The 20,157-nt window shown below is 32.1% G+C and overlaps 2 protein-coding genes across 10 annotated transcripts; one reads left to right on the top strand and one right to left on the bottom strand.

The window, feature by feature from the left end:
- Window positions 1-106: 106 nt before the first annotated feature.
- Window positions 107-4,338, bottom strand: LOC105320833 (splicing factor 3B subunit 6). Its single transcript, XM_011418931.4, has 4 exons — window positions 4,242-4,338; window positions 2,846-2,964; window positions 1,145-1,283; window positions 107-685 (listed from the first exon to the last, which is right to left on the bottom strand). The coding sequence occupies exons 1-4, from the start codon at window positions 4,263-4,265 to the stop codon at window positions 596-598; spliced, it is 372 nt and encodes a 123-aa protein (XP_011417233.1). The 5' UTR covers window positions 4,266-4,338; the 3' UTR covers window positions 107-595.
- A 5,262-nt stretch (window positions 4,339-9,600) lies between these two features.
- Window positions 9,601-20,037, top strand: LOC105320834 (tumor protein D54). Of its 9 annotated transcripts, none has more exons than XM_020064328.3 (9): window positions 9,606-10,221; window positions 10,577-10,680; window positions 11,069-11,217; window positions 12,991-13,050; window positions 14,583-14,642; window positions 16,198-16,299; window positions 16,857-16,917; window positions 17,094-17,135; window positions 18,134-20,037. In XM_020064328.3, exons 1-9 carry the CDS (start codon window positions 9,933-9,935, stop codon window positions 18,263-18,265), a joined length of 999 nt encoding a protein of 332 aa, XP_019919887.3. In that variant the 5' UTR covers window positions 9,606-9,932; the 3' UTR covers window positions 18,266-20,037. The 9 variants fall into 9 exon arrangements, with proteins under 9 accessions (XP_019919890.3, XP_019919887.3, XP_019919889.3 ...); XM_020064330.3 differs by having other exon boundaries at window positions 9,610-10,161; XM_020064331.3 differs by lacking the exon at window positions 14,583-14,642 and having other exon boundaries at window positions 9,601-10,221.
- Window positions 20,038-20,157: the final 120 nt, after the last annotated feature.

The raw sequence follows: 20,157 nt of genomic DNA, 5'->3' as shown, positions 1-20,157 counted from the left end.
GAATCATACTCCGTAGATATAATTATATACCCCTGTACCAATGAACTTCTAAGCATTGCTATTTATTTTCTTCATTAAATATTTGTGTATTTACACCAAACAAGCATCACAGTGTCTTTATAAGTTTATTTGCTCTATGGACAACAATATTACAAAAAAAGAACAATTTTGCAATTCACAGTGCAAAATCAAAATCTGAACAGACACTAATATTCACATGATATAATAAAAGATCTCTGGACAATGTGCTGCCTTCCTAAATTAACAATTTTAGTTTCATCCAAAACAGAGAGAAAAATGCATCTCCCATTTGAAAACTAGAAATTAGAAGATGATAACGAAGGGATTTACAAACAAAATTATATACATGTAATCCGAAACATCTAAAATGATGTTGTGCAGTCCCTCCGGTACTTTTAAAAGATATGAAAAATGCTCACATGATTTGATTGACACTGTTTGTGAATACTTTACACTTGTGAAAAATGTGTATTGGATAATGATTATCCATCCCTGTCAGATCAATCAGTGAGGTCTATGAGCTGTGAGAGTGGTGGATGAATGTTCATGATAATATCAACAAAGAACTGCAGTTTCACTTTTTCTCTGGAGTTGATAGTCCATATTTTTGTTTCATTTTGTCTATGTCTTCTTTCTTCTTGTTATCGTCTGTCTTTTTGAATGCCTAGACGAAAGAAATAAAATGATTAAAGAATACAAAATATCAAATGCATGACTTAAAATTTTGAAAAGCTTGCCTTCAATAATGCTGAACCATATTTTTGTGAATTTGATACATTTGTGTCTGTTTTGCCTAGTAATTTTCAATTTGACTTGAAACGCAGATTGCTGATTCAAATGCAGCAACTTGTAAATTTTTTATTTGCTAGCACTTTGAAATTCCAGACATAAGAAATTTCAAAATCAGCTTGATTAAGCATTTTTTCAGTACATGTATAAAGTATATATATCGCTATTGAGTAAACATATTGTAATTCAATATTTTTTCAATGAACAGCAATACATGTACAATGAAATATCAGAACTATTAAGCAGCCTTAGCTAAGAAATTAAAACTAGTAACTGGCAATAACAGTAGATTATGATAAAATATATTGATAATTATAGAATTTCCCACACTGACCTTGTTTGGCTGGAAGTAGAGCACGACCAGGTATCTGTTACAGACGTTGAAGCCCGACAGGTGATCACAGGCGTTCTTGGCATCAAATATGTCCTCGTACACAACAAATGCTGTTCCTTTGGTCTCAGTCGTATTGCCCCTGTAAATAAACATAAAAACTAAAATGTAAAAATAACAGAAAACCCTATGCAAGTCTTTATCACACAGTTGTATTATACAGTATACAAGAATTACTGTGTTTTAGGAACAGTGTATCCCTCATCAATTATATGGATATCAATGCATGTACAGTACAAGTATAATGGAACATGCACCTCCCTTAATCTTCTATAAAAGAAACTTATATCCACAATTCAAAGAGCAAAACTCACTAATTAAAATCTGTATTAGGTAGAGAGAGAGAGAAAGATTTAAGACATTGACCTTGTAATTTTACTGAAAAAAAATGTACAATTACTTTTGTTAAAGGAAGTGAACATGAAAAAATTATCAAGGGCTTAAATTTGCCTGTTTGATGTGTATAATGATACCTGAAAACCATTTAGACACAGCTTTCCTCAGTAAGAAGATATACCACTTAGAATAACTAATTCTTGCAATCCCTGAGCACTGCCATATTGTTAAAATCATTACCTCCCTGCTGGATTATCTCTAAGCATCTAAGAGAGGGCAGCACCAATGCTGACCTCAGTGACACACATGGCATTTTTACACACGTTTAGTAACAGAGATAAAATGCCATCATCAAAATGTGAATTGAAACTTGAAATGGATGTAAAGAGTTGTCATTTTGAAACAGGGTTTACGGAGGAAGATTTTGGATCTCAGAATGATGTATTCCCACCAGCAGTTAATGTGACATGTCACTAAGAGAATGGAATGTGCCTGGCCTGGATCAGTGTTATTGTGACCTATTTTTTCTTGCAATCGGGAATTTCTTGATGTGTTGTTATGAGTTTGAACATTATGTGTGCTACATAAATTAGCACACAAGGTGCATTGCTCAGCATCCTTTTTTTTTTAAAAAGTGTCTTAGTTATTCTTCTGACAGCATAAACTGATTTGGCATACGCATCATCAAGATCTAATTTAATATTTATATTTTTATAAAAACAAAGCAAAGATTTCTAGAGCATTTCAATAAAAAGTAACGGTAAGGAACCCCACAAAGAAAATGAAATTACATTTTTATATTTATTTGAAATCTACAAACAGCATTTTTTATTTATGTAAACACTAAACACTGACTGCCACATCTCCGTACAAACATCTGGAATGCGATGGTCTTATATTTCACAAATTATCTATTCATTTTTTGCACAAATCATATATAGTTACCTAAGGTTCATTTATAGAAATGTGCTAAATCCTCGTCCTCTTATGCTCATGACAGTACAAAATTTTGCTTCACATCCAGGCATAATTTTTCTTTGTAACTTTTATCAACTCAACACTGGCCCAGTTCTAACATTGACCCAGTCACTAGAAGCAATGTGGCTTAACTATGTCAGAGAACAGATGCAAGCTGGGGAAAAATGGATTACCTCCTTAAACCTTTCACTGAGAGTGTTTAATTGATAAAATCTCATGATAGAAATAAACAAAAAGGTTACAGACCTCTTTTTTAAGTTTCAAAAGGCTTTTAAAATTTATAAAGCAACAATTAATTTTTTCATGTTCACTTCCTTTAATTAAACTTACACTCTTATTTGTCTTATGGCTCCATATTTTCCAAATATATCATACATTTCCTCTGCAGTAATTTTGTATGGCAGGTTTCTGACATACAGAATCCTGTTGACTTCTGGAGGAAGCCTTACCTACAATAAACAAAGTATATATTTAATTTATCATACACTTAAAGCGAGCAATCTCATAATTTAAACCCGGGATGTAGAAGCTGCGAAAAATGATTTGACATCAAGTTAGTGTTTATTATTATGTGATATATGAAAGCAATAATGTTTAAAATGTATAAATAAAAGGTCTGTAGCAAAAATTCAGGGAAACTGGAGTCGAAACATTGGTCGAAGCGTAGACCATCTGTGGTTCCGACATTTACATGTTTTTCTGAATCAAAATATGAGGGCTTGTGAAGAAAAAAGGATGTAGGCTATGCCTGTCCACTTCTCAAAAGAGAATAGATTGGTAGAGTGCTGGATTTGTATATTGCAGGACTCGAGTTCAAATCTTAGCAGAGGCAATAGCGTACTTAATCTGAGATTCCTCTGACTCTAACCCCGGCTCTTACATTGTGATGTCACAATATGAAAGCGGGGGTTAAGAGTCAGAAAAATCTCGGATTATAGCGTTCTCTGTCAACTATATTTTCTTATATACATTTTGCAACAAATTACATTCGGTTTTTAATGACATTTAAAAAAAGAGTGTATCTTTTCCATTTAAACTTTGTTAGACTACAACAGTAATTGTTTAGTTTTAAAATTTGTTTATAGCATTTCATGATATCCCAAACCAAGGCTTTTTCTTAAACAGGTTGAGACCACTCTCCCAAATGGGATATAATAGCCCGTTTGGGATATAATAGCCCAAATGGGATATAAATTTTAAGTGCAAAAAAATATTTTTTTTTATTTTAAAATTTTTGAAATAATTCCGCATTAATGTGAATAAAACGCAACAACTTTTGGTTAAGAAGTTTTTCTTTATTTCTATAGTTTGTAAGATTGATCCCCAAGAAGTTTTGGATAAACTGAGGGATCAATCTCAGTAATTGTACAGCTACAGAAAAAGTTGTTTACCAAAAGTTGTTGTATTTCATCTATTCTAATGCGGATTTATATCAAAAATTTCAAAATCAATTTTTTTTTATTTTTTGCACTTAAAATTTATATCCCATTTGGGCTATTATATCCCAAACGGGCTATTATATCCCATTTGGGAGAGTGGTCCCAACCTGTTAAATAAACGGTGAGATTCTTATGACCAACAGTGAACACCGAGTTATCCTCAGATCTCTGAGTCTGGCTTTAATTTTAAACGTCAAAATACAACACAAAATATTGCTTTAACTGTATTCAGGAGAAACATTCTTATAAAATCAGTAGCAATAGAGATTTAAAATGTGTTTTCTTACGTTTCCCTTTCTTGTTAACGCCATTGCAATCTTTAATCAACGTTACACAAACGCTTGCGGTTCGTTGTAAACCCGAAAATACCCACTGGACCTTAACATGCTTAAACAAAAATTTTAAAAATGTATCATGATCGTGAAGATATTCTGCCTGAAGTTAATTTCTTTTTTATAAGAATAACAATTTTAATGACAATAAATTAAATTTGTCTAAAGACATTATTGAAAAAAAGAGAGAGATGACGTCATTTAACGAGATTTGTCAACTCGTTCGTATAGTTTTATTTTCTAGAAAATATCCTTCCGTAGCATACGATCGATTATTCACATTACTCATTAGCACGGGTTAAAAGAAGAAAATGGCAGGTTCTCCTACGGATGAAAAACAAGTAGACCTTAATAAAGGTATGGATATTTTCTAATTAATTAGTTATTGGTAAAATAGTTTTGAGACGTAAATAAGATTTTTCCTTGACCCCGTCAACGTGGCTCTCATGTTTACATTTCGTTCAGCTGATATACCATATACTATAGCACAGTATAGGCAGTTCCTGTTTGGGGGTGTGATTTAAAACAAGGATATAAAGAAAGATGGCACAATTATTGCAAATTCGATAAAATACAATTGCGGAAATATGTGCATTTGTCAACACTGAATTTACTGTCACATACTGTACAGTACATGTATTCTCACATGACATCTGCCATAAGCCAACTTCAGCATAATTTTCATTGATTCGTTGCAAGGTCCATTGTAGGTACTCAACGCTTTATCTCGTGGGATAATGAAACTTATAATGGGAAAATGTCAACCATAATGAAAAATACTCTCATGTTGCTACTGAGTAAGACAATTGTCTGAAATGAATGAATTGAGCAATTTTTAAAGGAAACTACTGGTTAGATACCAAAGGTACTTTGTTATCAGATGGATGTGATGATCTACATTTTGGACATGGTTTTAGGATGTATATACATGTTTATTGAGTTAATACACAAAATGTTTATTGAGTTAATACACAAAATAGAACCATTTTAACAAGACCTTGGACTTTGGGTAGTTGCGTCAAACAGCATTGTGACGCGTAGGCCTGTCTATTTCACTGCTGGCCTCTCAGCCATGGCTCTTTGAAATCAACAAGATTTGTCTGGCTTTTGAGCTAAGACTACGCAATCGATGCATATTTCGCTTGAAACCGCATCATTTTAACTTGTTTTGACGCAAGAAATAGATAGCTAGGTCCAACCGAAAGTCTTGTTAAAATGGTTCTACCAGGAATTCTAGAGAATGTACCAGTAGTTGTCCCTTGGTTCATCTTAACATCATAGTTTGTCCCAAGATATTTATGCAGCACTTTTGGACAATATTTAATAAAAATACACTTGCTTGTTAAATAAGTGCAATTAAAATCAATGAAAGGAAAAATATCCAAGATATCTTCATTGACACATTACTGTGGAATCATTAGATTTCTTGGTGGCTCAATTTTCGTGGAATTCGTGGGTACCTCTCATCCACGAATTAACATCCCCCATAGATTAATAGATTAGGGTTTCAAAGTCATATTTTCTTTTGTTGGTATGAGTAAATACACGAAATTACGTCCCCACGAACCTGTAAAATGTAAACTTTTAATCCACAAAAATTATTTCCCATGAATTTAAATGATTCCACAGTATCATTTTTCATTTGGAAAAATTCGCAGGAACGAGAACAGATTTCATATGGAGATTTATTATGGAAAATGTTGACATCCTTTCTCCATTTGAGAATACATCGCACAATTTTAACGTTATCATTTGGGGTATTTTCTTGTCATGCTAAATCCCTGTAGACTTTCTTTTTACCATTATATTGAAACCTGACAAGAAAAAAAGGGGTGTTTCCAAAAAGAAACCTTGGATTTTTTCATTCTTTTGAATGAACATTGTTTGAACTAAGAGGTATTTATGAATATCAAATAATTTTAAAAAATGTGCTGCATAAAGAAAATGCATCTCAAATTAAATATCTACAAACTTAATGATTTTTATTTTGAAACACAGTATACAACCTTATTTTCATTGCAGTTTATATTTTATGATTAAATTGTTCATGATTTCAACAATTTTGAAGTCGATGTATGATTTTAGATCTCTCTCTCTCTCTCTCTCTCTCTCTCTCTCTCTCTCTCTCTCTCTCTCTCTCTCTCTCTCTCTCTCTCTCTCTCTCATGTTTGTAGATCTTGATGCTAAAAATAATCAATAAAAATAAATTTGTTTTGACTCACCCCAAAATCCAAATGCATGTACAAATTAGAAAATGATGTATTTTGAGAGACTAACATTAACAGGTATCTGTGGTTTAATTCTTACTATTTAAGATGGACAATGTTAAGGCTTATATGATTTACCTTGTTTTCTTTTTACTAGTCGTATCTGTTATTTACTTTAAAACGTGTATTATAATCAGATCAATATGTAAGCAGAGGTATACATCATTCTTAATAAATTGTTGATTTAACCATTGTTAACCTAAATAAACAAGGATGAATATTTTGGCTTCATGCAGATGAAAAAAATTCTTAGCTTAAAATGTCCATGCATGTTCAGAAAATGCAGTGATTTCACAACAGGGATTTTTCAGACTAATTAAAGCTTGTTTGAAAGGACTATATTTGATATGGTCAAATATATGCCCCCTATTTTAACCAATTTTTAAAAAGGATCTTATCAAAGTCAAATCTTCATAAACCATTATACAGAGGTTGTCTATCACATTATTCTTGATGCATGTATTAGTCCATCTTCGCTAGCCAAGGGTTTTTGGTCCACTTTGCTCCTCATAAAAGTGGACCGAAAACAGCAAAGATGGTATTAGTCATCATTGTCCAAAGCTGTTAATCTGTGATGTCACCAAAATGGGCTTATTACTGCAATTTTGTAAACAAATGAAAATATTGCCATTTTCCCGTCCTATTTTGCCTTTGGAAGTTTAAAGCGCAGATCTGCATGCTCAAATAAGATTTTTACATATGTTTTTGTTCATATTATTATATACCTTATAGTTTTATCAGATTGTGGTAGATTCTCGTAATTTCAGTCTTATTGCCTAGACCAAATTCAAACAGAACTGTACATCATAGTTGTACTAATAATCATGCGCGTGATGTTTCCCAGTCAAAAAGCTGTCAGAGAACACCCATATCTTACTCCAAAACATTAATTTATCAAAAGCAAACAATTTTCATGACTTCATTTCTACATTATGATGTCAATGAGGTGAAAACATTTTAGGTACTTAATTTCGATATGATTTTAACTATCTTCATTTTTCAAGCTCTCTGTAGAACTTTAAATTTGGTGATGAGAAATGCATACTACTGCATATAGTCCTTTTAGTTTTCTATTTTTGTAATTTTCAAGCACTACACTGCATCCATAGGAAGTCTGCCTTGATAAAAAAACTGCATAATGCAAACTATATTTATATATAGAATGATCTTAAAAGTGGTATTTTGTCATTTTGCAACATAACTCAGTGCATCTCCTGCAGATCACACTGATGCAAATAAGAGGTACAAACATTAAAACATGCTATTACAGCTAAGTGCCAGGGACATGCAATTTTCATTCATTACAAACTTTTTGTGTTATATATCCAATTAGTATATTATATGTTTTAGGAGAAGGAGGAATGAAAGTAACTTCATAGTACATTGTACAGCTGAATTCATTGTATAGGCATATTTGCTATAACTGTGTTTGGCTTTTATCCTAATATGGGTCTATAACACACAATATGCTAATCTGATACAAAATTCCATTTGATTTTATGGTCTAAATTGTATTAAATGTTCATACCTGTAATCCCCAGACCTTAATACATAAACAATATTAACACTTTACTTAGATAAGCTGGATATTTCTTTATTACCCCAGTTGGTCAGTTCACAGTTCAGGTAATATGTATATATATTGTGCATTTCATTTAAAATTCACAAATATATATCTCTCTCTCATTACTATGAATTTAATATAAGAACACATGTGGTATTGTAAAAACAATTTTTAAAAAAAGAGGAACAAACTTTATAAACAGCAAGCATGCATATTATGATAAATTCTGTGTTACTGTTTTTGCAAGATATAGTGGTTTTAAAGATTTGGCTGCTAGTTTCCTCTTTTGGAAAGCAGTGTGCAGTTTTTCATAAAATCCATATTATATTTAAGTGCATTAGTACATGTAATAGAAAATTTGAGGGTTAATGATATTTTGGCAAATTTTACGGTAGTACAAAGATATTCTGTAGTTAGATTGTTGGTTGATAATATTTTAAACCACAGGTACCTAATTAATAACATCAGGTGCCTGTGATATAAACATATACACATTTTAATATGCACTTTTATTAAATTTTCTGTATTATAATACCCAGAGTCAATAACAGTAAGAATGGTTATTGCTGTAAGATAACAATGATAAGGTGCAGAATAAACAAGTTTAATTCAGTCTAACCCTCTTATCTAAAGCAGTTGCTTGTTACTGCATGGATCTGTCTATCATTTCAAGGATGTGCAATGTACCGGTATGTACTCGAGAGTTGACCAAGTACTTGTGTATGATATGAGCCAGAGGCTAAATGTTGTAACACAGTCATCTGTAAAGGTGTATATATAAACACGCCACCTGTGTATCAACCAAGGCTGAAACACGGCAAAATTGAAAAAGATCATTTTAAATATTCTAAAAGGTCACCACAAAAAGAGTTATGATAGTTAATAGAAGCTCCTATCACATGCATTGTGTTTGATTAGAATGATATAATATTTGACAGGGCAGACTGTCTACTCGCTGCTTTGACAATTAAGTGATGACTCATTAATGGGTTCACGTGGCCAGGTATAGACAAATTCCTTCTTGACAGAGTTGTCACAGGGGCTTTGAAGATTGCACTGTTTGGAGTGCCCATATGTTTCTTGGGAAGGACCGTCAGTAGTTATCTTGTGGACAATGGCCGCTATCAGAAGACTCGGCTCCTAGTTTTACTGTTGGCTTGTGGATTTGATAGAGGCTCCATGCAGTGTCTTGTATAAAAATTATTGATTGGTGTGAAAAGAATAAGTCGGCCTTAACGAGGGATACTTGAACTGATTGATTTCCATCTAATGTAGTTCTCCTTTGGTGACGACAGGGAGATTTGTCGTCTGGCTTCATCTTTGTGTCATCAGATCACTCTCGCTGTCACTTTTTTTTTTTTACTTACTCAGCAAAAATCCAAAATGGCCAAATGACAGTTCAAAGAGCAGAGATAAATTTTATTTTTGGATATGACTAAATCTAGGTCATGATTTATTTTTCATTTCATTCACTTTCGTTTTTTTTTAAATTTTGCGAATGAAATACAAACATTATTGTGTTATCTGTACTAGATATTAATGTCTGCAGACTCTAGGCTAATGTATAGAGTTATCAGTTGAATGCATTTGTATTTGATTATGTGATTGATTTAATGATACACGTGTATGTCATATTTACACCTCATGTGAGATGTCACATTACACTGTCGCTGGCATGAACAATAATATCCAGTAGGGTTAAAGCCAAGTTTTCCAAAATCTTTCATAAGTTGGACCAAGGAGAAAAAGGCTAGCTAAATACTGTAATGTGATATGTATTTGTGATCATAAGACTATTTCTCTGTGATTCGGTGGATGAAAATTATGTTTTCAAGAAGTGTGAAAAAGAAACAATCGAAAAATGACAAGGATAAGAAAAACCCATCGAGCAGTGAGAATGGGGAAAACGAGGAGGATTATAAGTTGAAAATGAGTGAATCTTCAAACTATGTCAAGTTTCTGCAGCTGACCCTTGAGGGGTCGCAGTCTGATGAAGAGGGGTCACCCGGTGACCTTGACGGATACATAGAGGATGACTTTGTTGGTGAGGCATTTTTGTCTGAATGTGATGCAGATGTTGATGCATCTGATCGAACTGAAGCAGGTACAATTCATGTTCTTGTTAGTGTGTCAGATTATGGTAGAAATATTACATGCAGGTATCTTTGGAATATATGTACAGTAGTTTATTCTTCAAAGAATCAACAACAGAGTTTGTGTCAGGTTGAAGAGAGTTGTGTGAATTTGTAGGTACATAATGTACTACATGTATCTATGTACGGTATATACATTACTTACATGTGTACTTTTTTGAAAATTTCTAATAAGTGTGAGTAAAGCTTTTGAGATAAAAATCACTGATAATAGATTGTTTACTCTGACTATAGTGTACAGTCGGAGTTGTACATGTACATTAACTGATATTTATGAATTCTAAGAATTAGATTTATCTACTTCAGATGAGCACATGTTTGAGCAGAATGAGGACAAAGCTGCTGAGGAGCCAATGTCTGAGGAGGAAAAAGAGAGACAAATGGAGGAGTGGAAAGAGGAGCTAGCCAGGGTATTTTTCTTGTTCTTACCTATGTTATTTACTTTGTATAATTAATCTATAACTACAAACATAGAATGTGGCCAGTATAAGTTTCAAAATGTAATAGATTTAGTTGTTAAGATTTTACAAAAACAAGCAGCCATCAAAGTTGGTGATGCCATTCTCTACAGATTACCCAAATTCAATTACTCAGTCGTGATGTTACATCATTTTTCAACTTGTGTAGCTTAAAAGAATTACCATTTAAAATTTTTTTGAATTTCAAGATTATTGTAAATGAATAATTGATGTTGTGTGATTGAAGTTATTTTTTAATGATTATAGGATTAATTGAAAAACAATCATTGAAAATGAAACTAAGTCCTTTTAGAAAAGTCAATGAATTGTGATTTTATAGGTTGAAGGGGAGATAACCACCCTCAGACAGGTTCTTGGCTCAAAAGTAAGGTATGCCTCGGAACTGAAGAGGAAGATGGGCATCACACCATTCCAGGAGCTGAAACACGACTTCTCGGAGGGAATAAAGTCCATCCAGCAGTCCGAGACGTAAGTTCTAGAAATGTCAAGGGTCCTTACTGTATGTTGTCTTTTTATGTAGCTGTATTTTCAGGGGAAAAAGTCTACATCAGAATCTATTTTTAGACCACTTGAAACACATGCACTTGATCATTACTTGTGCTGTATGTGATAAAAATATTAGATGGATGGAGATCATTGATAAATAAAAGTGTATTTTCTTAGTCATATTGAAATCTTTTCAAATGGACACAATAGGGCAAAACATATTCAATTAAGAGAAAAAATGTTCAGAATTAGACTTGAAGTTTATTAATAATCTTTTAGAGAATTAATTTTTTTAAGAAGATAATCAAGGCGCTTGAAAAAATGATAAACTAATAAGACTCTTGTGACTTCCTTATTGTCTTCCTGTACTTGTAATTGTGTAATGTTTAATGCTTGCCTTTTCCTTTGCTTAGCTAAGGCCATTCCAAGTTTTTCTATGTTTAATAGCGTCCGCGGACAGATTGGTTTTGAGATGTAAAAATTAAAAAAAAAAACCCACAATTTTTGTTCATAAAATTAGATCGCTTTTTCATATGTCGGGCTCAGGATCGCATTTTTAAATCCAGATCAGAAATCAAATATAACAACATTCAAAATGGCAATCATATAGTAGGTATTTGTTGTTTTTGTTACAAAGTGAAGAAAATACTTCAAAATAAATAACAAAGAACTATATAAGAGTTAAATTTGGCCCCCATAATTCGCCATTTTTAAAGTGTTTCGGGAACAATAAAATGTTAACTAATTTTTTAGAAGAGTTGATATAAAATATATTTTTCATCTATTTATTTGATTTCTTTGCACTCACTGGCAGTATATGACGTCAGAAGTGACGCCATTTCTATAATTCAATCAAAATCAGCCAAAAATTGACATCTTTCTTATCTATTTACGAATGGGAAATATGGAGCGCATGCTTGAACAAGGAACATTTTTTTGTCACTTATTAGTCTTGGCTAGATACATCTCTGATTAAAATATTCTATTTGTTCAAGAATGCGCTCTATGTTTTCGGAAGGAAAAACTGCTTGAAAACTAGCTGTTTTACGCTAAAATGCAAAAAATGGCGGGAAAAGGTTGTCTTTACAAAGTCGTATTTCTAAATTGTGGACACTTGAACCAAAATGAATATTATGTAAACACATCGCATACATATCTGTTCTAAGAAAACAAAGAATGATAGTAAAATGATGATGTTCATTTTAGGGGGCCATTTTAGGCCCTTATCATATATAGTCCTTTTATTTTGTTGAATTTTTAAAGTTGTGTTTTTTTTCTAAGGTTTGTGGGTTTTTTCCTGATAGAAAGATAGGTTTTTGAGTTTTTGGTAGATGCTAAACAAAGAAAAAACTTGCAATGGCCTAAGAGATGTTTAATACATAAAGGGATGGCAGTTTACCTTTAGTCTAGACTAAAATTGTATTATTGATTGCAATGAAATGAGCATACATGTATATGTATTGAATTTTACATCAGGTTTTGGCATCTCATTATGCACAACACTCACTTACACATAAAATCTTTATTTTCAATTTTATTTTTATTTTTATTCTTTTTCTGTATTTCTTACAGTTGAATGAAATTTAATTTCAATCATTTTTAAAGCGCTAAGCATAGCTCAGCGCTTTATTGTTTTAATGTTGTTTATACATGTATCTATTCATATTTTCCCCAATATATAATATCTTTTTTTTTTACAATCAAGACATGATTGAGAGAATTTGACCAACATTTGGTTTTTGTTACTGTCTGTAGGTACCAGAAGACAAACGAAACACTCACGAACCTTCAAAACAAAATTACAAGCTCCACAGCGTAAGAATATGTGGTTCAAACTGTGTATTCCTAAACTCAAGTTTGTTACGCATATCAGTCTGATGTTGGAGTTCTTAACTGTTGATATTATAGACTAATACAGTGGATGTTAAAGGAAGACTTTACTGTTACACACAATGCATTAGAAAAACTATATATAATTTTTGAAAATATCGTATGAAATCAAAGTGTCACTTATACATGGAACATATGGTGCATAACTGTTATTTGTAATTTGAAAAATAGAGCATGTCGAGAACTCTCGCATATAATGAAATGCACTAACAAGCTTGAAGCAAGGCGTTTTGAGCTTTGCAGTCTCTGGATGGCTGGTTTTAATGATATGCCAACAGACTTGGCTTCATCTCTGCTTCTGCATCAGAATGCTATGTTCCAACCTCATATCATGCTGCTTGTATCGGTAATCCAATGCTAAAACTCTCAACTGCTATTTATGCTCCTGCTGGTGAAATGTAATTAAAAAGCTGGGCTGCATGGCAGTTGTGGTGGAGCTTTATTTTTTTTTTTTTACCCCTATTCGGTCTTCTTTGTCTTTGAATTCCTGTCAGTCACAGTTTCTTCTAAATGGGAAAGGGACTTTTTTTTTTCATTTTCATCAGCGAACTGGTGTTTACATCAAGAACATCAATTACAAATATTTACAAATAATTAAAAAGTATTGGGGTATATAAACTTATATGTCCATTAAGTGCAATTATAGGAAAGAAATCATAGTCTAAACTGATTACTTTTGAAGAAAATTAAAATGAAAAATATTCATTTCCTGTTTGTTGATGAACCAAAACATAATCATTTTTAAAAACTTGATAAACTCAACTGGTAACAGTCTTCACTCTATTACTAAAGATTCACACTGATCAAAATGATCAACTCATATGCTGCCATCCTTTATAAGTTTGTGACATGTATGTTTAAAGTCTTCCTTTGGATTAACATCACTGCCAGTGTATAGCTGAGTTACCAACAAGACTAACACCATTTTACTGAGTGAGATTTGATCCTTAGTCTGTATATATTTGGTCTTCAAGTTCTCTTTCTTTTCAGTTCCTTGATTCATTTTTAATTATTTTTTTTTTCAATTGAAAATATTAATAATTCTTAGATATGCATTAGAACCATATTAATGAATTCCTTTTGCAAGACATTCTGTTTTGAAAATAAAGTAATCGATGAAAATAATGAACGAAATGCATAGATTCATTTTAACTGTGAGAAAATATAAATTGATTGTGAACACAGCTATACATATATATACATAATGATTATTTCTTTGAAACTATTGAATCGGAACTACTGAGAGCCATTATGTAATTGGCAGTGGAAGTATTTTGTGTAATTCTAGGCCGATCAATTCATTTGGCACAGGATCAGACAGAACTTTTCTAATATATACACTGTGCAGTCTGTCGGTCATATTTCCTGAGGTTCATTGAGTGATCCGAGGTCGGTGCACCGTGTACCCGGTACTTGATACCGTCCCATGCACTCAGAGAGTCAATTTGTTGTTTCAGATATCAGAAAACAAATGAAAAACTTCACGATATAAATGACAAGATCACACATTCCTCAGCGTGAGTAGCCCAGAGTTTGGCATGACAGAGCTTGATTTCTCCGTAGTTCTAACCACTAATTGTTGTGTATCCTATAGCTTAACCAGTCAGTATTATTAGGATGCAAAACTGTTCCCTGCATCTATATTCCTTTTCTATTTCAAAGGTCAAAACTGTTTATTCTGTTCATTTTATTTTATTTTTTTTTTGGAATTGCAGTTGGGGTGTTTATCTTCTTCACTTTCAAGAACTTTTTTTACTAAAAGATATCGTTATATTGCTATGTATAACTACTTACTCTCTTATAGAAAAAAATTATAGTATGTAGCATACACAGTTATTGAACAAATGTTAGGGGCATTTTTATTGATAAAATGGGCTGAATATAACACTTAAATGATTGGTCCAAACTTTTTTTGAAATTTACCCTTTTTTTTGGGGGGGGGGGGAAGGGGGGTTTTATATTTATGTTTTCATTTACAAAAAGTTGAACAAATGAAGTGTACATGGTGTGTCTGTCAGCAGTATACAGTGTATCAATAGCTTATTGTTTGTACATATAGTAATATTTATTCTACTAATTTTTATAATAGAACATGTAAGTTTACCTGAGTGGCTGTTGTCTGACTGCACTAGTCCTATGTCTCTAGTCAGGTCATTGTAATTGTCAGGTCATTGTAATTGTTGTTGGCAGTCACACTCAGCGTCTTCTTCACTAGCCAGGGGTTTTAACTATCTGCTCTGCTCCTCTACAAAAGTACAGTAGAGAACGGAGCAGAAACCCTTGGCTTGAGAAGATGACTCAACAAAGAACAACTTCATAGGGATTAGTTACGTTTCTGCAATCTGCAGTCTCTTCTGATCTTGGGGTCAATGACTACAATACAGATGATATAAAGACCCAATAAAGTGCATGTCCTATGAAATATTTATTAAAACTGTCTGCAAATATCGTGATCAATATACCTCAGTACATGTAGTTATTGGTGTTAAAATGAGAAGTGTGATACTTGAACTTGTCTTGAACTCTCAGTGCATGGATAGCGTGTCTCCTTAATGTTTGTAAAGAGAGAAAACACGAGATTGTTAGTGTTTTGTCTGTATAATATGTATATATTTGTGCATGTATATATTGGTACATGCATATTGTATAGTGATGACAAAACGTCATCTGCTTTTATTGACATGTGATGGTATAATATTATCATGCTGATGTATATATACTCTAGCAATGGCTGTGATAATGTGTGAATTACTAGTATGCACAGATGTGTGATGTGAATTTACTTGGAAAGTTTTGATCATGTAAAATTTATATGCTTTACACTTAATACTCAAGCAAACTAAGTTTTCTGCAGACTATACACTTTACCATGTATTTGCTTATTTTATATTGATTATTTCTAGAAATTTTAAAGCAATTTAATGTTTTCATTAAATTATGGGATGGTAAATTTTTTATGGAGACTTTCGTCTTTATGAAATATTTTTGCAATGATAATATCAGTAACATCCCAAGATCTTGGATGAACAAAAACTTAGTGTATAATCAAATAAGTTTGTTTTTGTTTTACAGATACCAGAAAACATCCTCAGCTGTGAAGACAGCCTCGGAGAAAACTAATGAGACAGTGAGAAATGTGGCCTCCTCTGTGTCTAAGAAAATAGGGGACCTCAGGTAGGAGACTTAAAGAGGTTTCTTTATTCTCGCATTATAACCAGTGTGAGATTAATGGAATCATTTATTATTACGAGTGTGGGATAGTGAAATTCCATCGAGGGGACAAGATTCACTGTCTAGGATGAGGAATTGAGCTTTCACTATTCCACACGAGTATACAATGAATGAAATTGATTTCTGATAACTTTCTGTTATGGCAACTTTGGTTTATCCCTCTGCATGCTTCAAATAGTGCAAGTCAAAATGAGAGCATGCGACATTTTTTTCAATAAGAGGGAAGGATTCAAAAAACTGTATCCTTCCTACAACTGGAAACAGGATATTCCTGGAGATTTTATCCTTCTTTAAAAATCGTAGTGTACCTAGGGATTGAAAGATTCAAACACTGTATCTTTCTAGTGTCTGGGTATTTTTTGAGATAAAAATATTCTCAAATACTGTCTCCTTCCTGCATTTGGGTACACCTGATCATGAACTTTTGGAATAAAGGGCAAAATTATATTCAAATATTAAAGCTGCATGTATTTTATATATTTTTAATTTTTCTTTTGCAGAAACACTGGTGCTTTCAAATCGGTGGAAGAGAAAGTAGGCGGTGCTTATGCCAATGTGAAGGTCAGTGCAATCCTTTTACATGACATTGTCTATAATTAATATTAAGGATTAGATGCAAAGAAATAAACTCCTGTAGATCAATGAGTATGATTCTTTGAAACGATGTGTGGTCTTGACCTCTTAAAAGACGAGTTTATGCATAGACGCCATTTAATTACCTCCTGATATTTGTTCAGACCTCCAGATCAATAGAAAACTTTAAGGAGAGACTTGGATTAGTAAGTGATGTGAAATCTGTGTTGTATTTTTTTTATTTTACAAAAATAGCATAATGATGTCTAGATCCTTTATGTGCAATTTTCAGTTTTACAGCACCTTTGAATTAAATCGAAAATACGTACCTCTTAAATTACCAATTTGTAGAATTATTTTTTTTTTTGTTAATGTATGTTTGTTTTTTTTATTGGTAAGGAAGCAATTCAAAGGAATTTATTAACACAAATCTAATGTTTGTTTTAAAGGAATAAAAACTGGATTATGGAAAAAGTGAGCAAAATTAAATAAGACACCAAGTTTTATGTGTCCTCTATAATAAAAAAATTATATGTTTGGCTATAAACATCATTAAGTTCTTATGATTAAATCATGCATGCAATTTTATAATATCATTACCAAATTGTATAAATGTACATTTTTAATTTCACATTTTTCGAATGGCACCAAATATACTTATTGTAGTACTTGTCAACAAAAGTTCTGGAGGAATTTACTTTGATAAATAAAACTCTATTTTTATTGATTCATTTTACCAATAACATGTAACACGTCAGTATTGGTCATCCAATACACTATATTTGAGAATTTAAAATATTTGTACCTGTAAATAATGAGAAGTCATTTTTCATCTGACAAACTTGATCATTTTGCACTATTGGTACATATCAGGTAATACTTGTACATGTATTTGTATCTTTGACCATGTGTTTAACAATACCAATGTACCGTTTTTTTGTGAATTTTTGTAAATTCCTTAAATTACGCAAGTACTTAATTCTGCGATCAAAAATTTTTGTATCAAATTGCGAGAATATAAAATCGCGAACGCAGAACTTTTATCCTTATTTCTTATACCAAAGTTTTCAACTCAATAAAATAATTGGCGAAATTGTAAAATGGGATTTTACGCAGATATTCATTCCTTGCGTTTCATTAGGAATTTACAGTAGATATATGTCATGGTATTTTTAATGTTAAAAGTGACATGAATATTTTGCAGGCCAAAGTGACTGGAAGCAAATCTGAGGACAATTTCGAGAGTGCGTTAGAGAAAGAAACCGGGAATATGGACGCAAACGCTGCTAACGGAACCCAACCTTCATCTTTACCCGAGGAGAAAGTTCCTCTCTAAATCTATTCTTATTTATGTAGTCTTAATGGAATTCCATCTTTAAGGCCTCCCTGTAAAGAAGCCATGGCTTGAATAGATGGAACTGTCTTAAATTGACCAAAGTTTATTAACGATTACTGTGCTTTAGGAAAAAAAAAATGCATCATGCTTTTAGGACAATTATTTCATAAAATCTACATGACTGTATAAGCATATGCCGTTTAAGGAATCCAAAATTGTAAGTTATGAATATTACATGCAATATGCTAAACAAAAAAAATGGGTTCACTTTGAAATGTGTAGTATTTTGGATTATGTCATTATTCTATTAGCTATATAAATTCAGTTGTGTTGAAAAATCTGTGATTATGTACTAGTATCAGTGCTTGGAACATGTGAGGAAAAAAAAATTTCATTGCTTAAATTGAGATTATCTGTTACTCCTTTATTTTGACATATTCATTTAAAATCACATAAAAATCTTTTAAATACATTGATAAACATATGAGCCATGTCATCATTTGAGCATTAAAGATTTTTTTTAGTCTGTTACATAATTAACATTAGCTTCACTTTATGTATTATTTTCCACCTGTATTTACTTTTTTGTTCATATGAATATGAAACTTGCACCCCAGAAATAAACCATTTGACTTTTTTTAGTAGAAAGCAGATTGGTCATTTTGTGATATTAAAGACATTCACATACATGTGCATACATGTATTTGGGAATATATATAGGACCAATCATTTAGGTATCAAAATATTATCATAATGGTATGTGCTACCATATGTGCTTTGATAAAGATACAAAAAGAGAAACTTTTTTAGTATGGTGCTTTGCAGAGGTTAAAACTATTTTTGGTTTCTGTATAAATTGTTTTGCTTTGCTGTTAGAGCTAAAAGCTGTCAACTATGTGCTGGAAATTTGTATTTATCTGTCAAGTGGTTTATGATTAAAGCAACTTCTGTGGTCCATATAGTTTATTAGTAAAGCATAGCATCAGTACCTTTGTATTAATAAGAGTTTATCAGTGATTTCAATTGTACAGGTACTTGGTATATCAATTTATTTTGGCAAATTACTTGAATAAATTGGAAAGCAAGTCATGTATATATATCATGAAAATTAAATTACCGGTATCAAAATTTTGACATTTTTGAATGTAAAATTTTCATTATAAAGATGTGGATATTACTTTTATGAATGCATTGTGCAATGTTTCTTAGAAAATGACACAATTGGGTTACTTGTATGGGAGTGTTCATATATTTTATTATTTTAAAATTTATTTTAAGTAAGGTTCGATATAATGAGAACTAGAAATGATGTATCTTTTAATATTCAACCAACCCTTTTCTGTAAATTGTACACAACTTTCATGGTTGAGGGGTTAACTTTGGTGTTGATATGTCTTCCACATCAGCGTACGTCCACCGTTTCTTTCGCATCCTCAAAACTTTTCCCGATACACGTGTAGAAATAATTCAGAATAACAATTATGTAGAATAGTTGACAAAAAGGCATCATGACTGTAATAATTACAAACAGTTGGCCTGAGAGAATAAGATATCATTACTTGTTTATTAACCGTTGGCTATTTATATTTGACAGTAATTCTGCGATTCTTTGATTGTAAGCTACACTGGATACAGATACTTGCTTTGTAGTGCTTGTAAATGTACATTCACTGTAATGTTATCTTGTCTGTTCTGTTACAACAAAAGCAATGCATTTCTCTCCTGTGTTGATGTTATGAATTAATACCATTAAATAAATTGTACAGCATTCAGTTGTTGTCTTATAGTACCAGGTATGATGTTATAAATTTCCGTTTCTATTACTTTTTGATAAATTTTTCAATATTCATAAATTTTGTAAAAGTGGTGATTTACGCTTGAGGAAAATTTAC

This window comes from Magallana gigas, chromosome 5 (assembly GCF_963853765.1).
Source record: "Magallana gigas chromosome 5, xbMagGiga1.1, whole genome shotgun sequence".
Classification (NCBI taxonomy): domain Eukaryota; kingdom Metazoa; phylum Mollusca; class Bivalvia; order Ostreida; family Ostreidae; genus Magallana; species Magallana gigas.
Note: the sequence above shows the minus strand (reverse complement) of the source record. Positions and strands in the feature narration are given on the sequence as shown.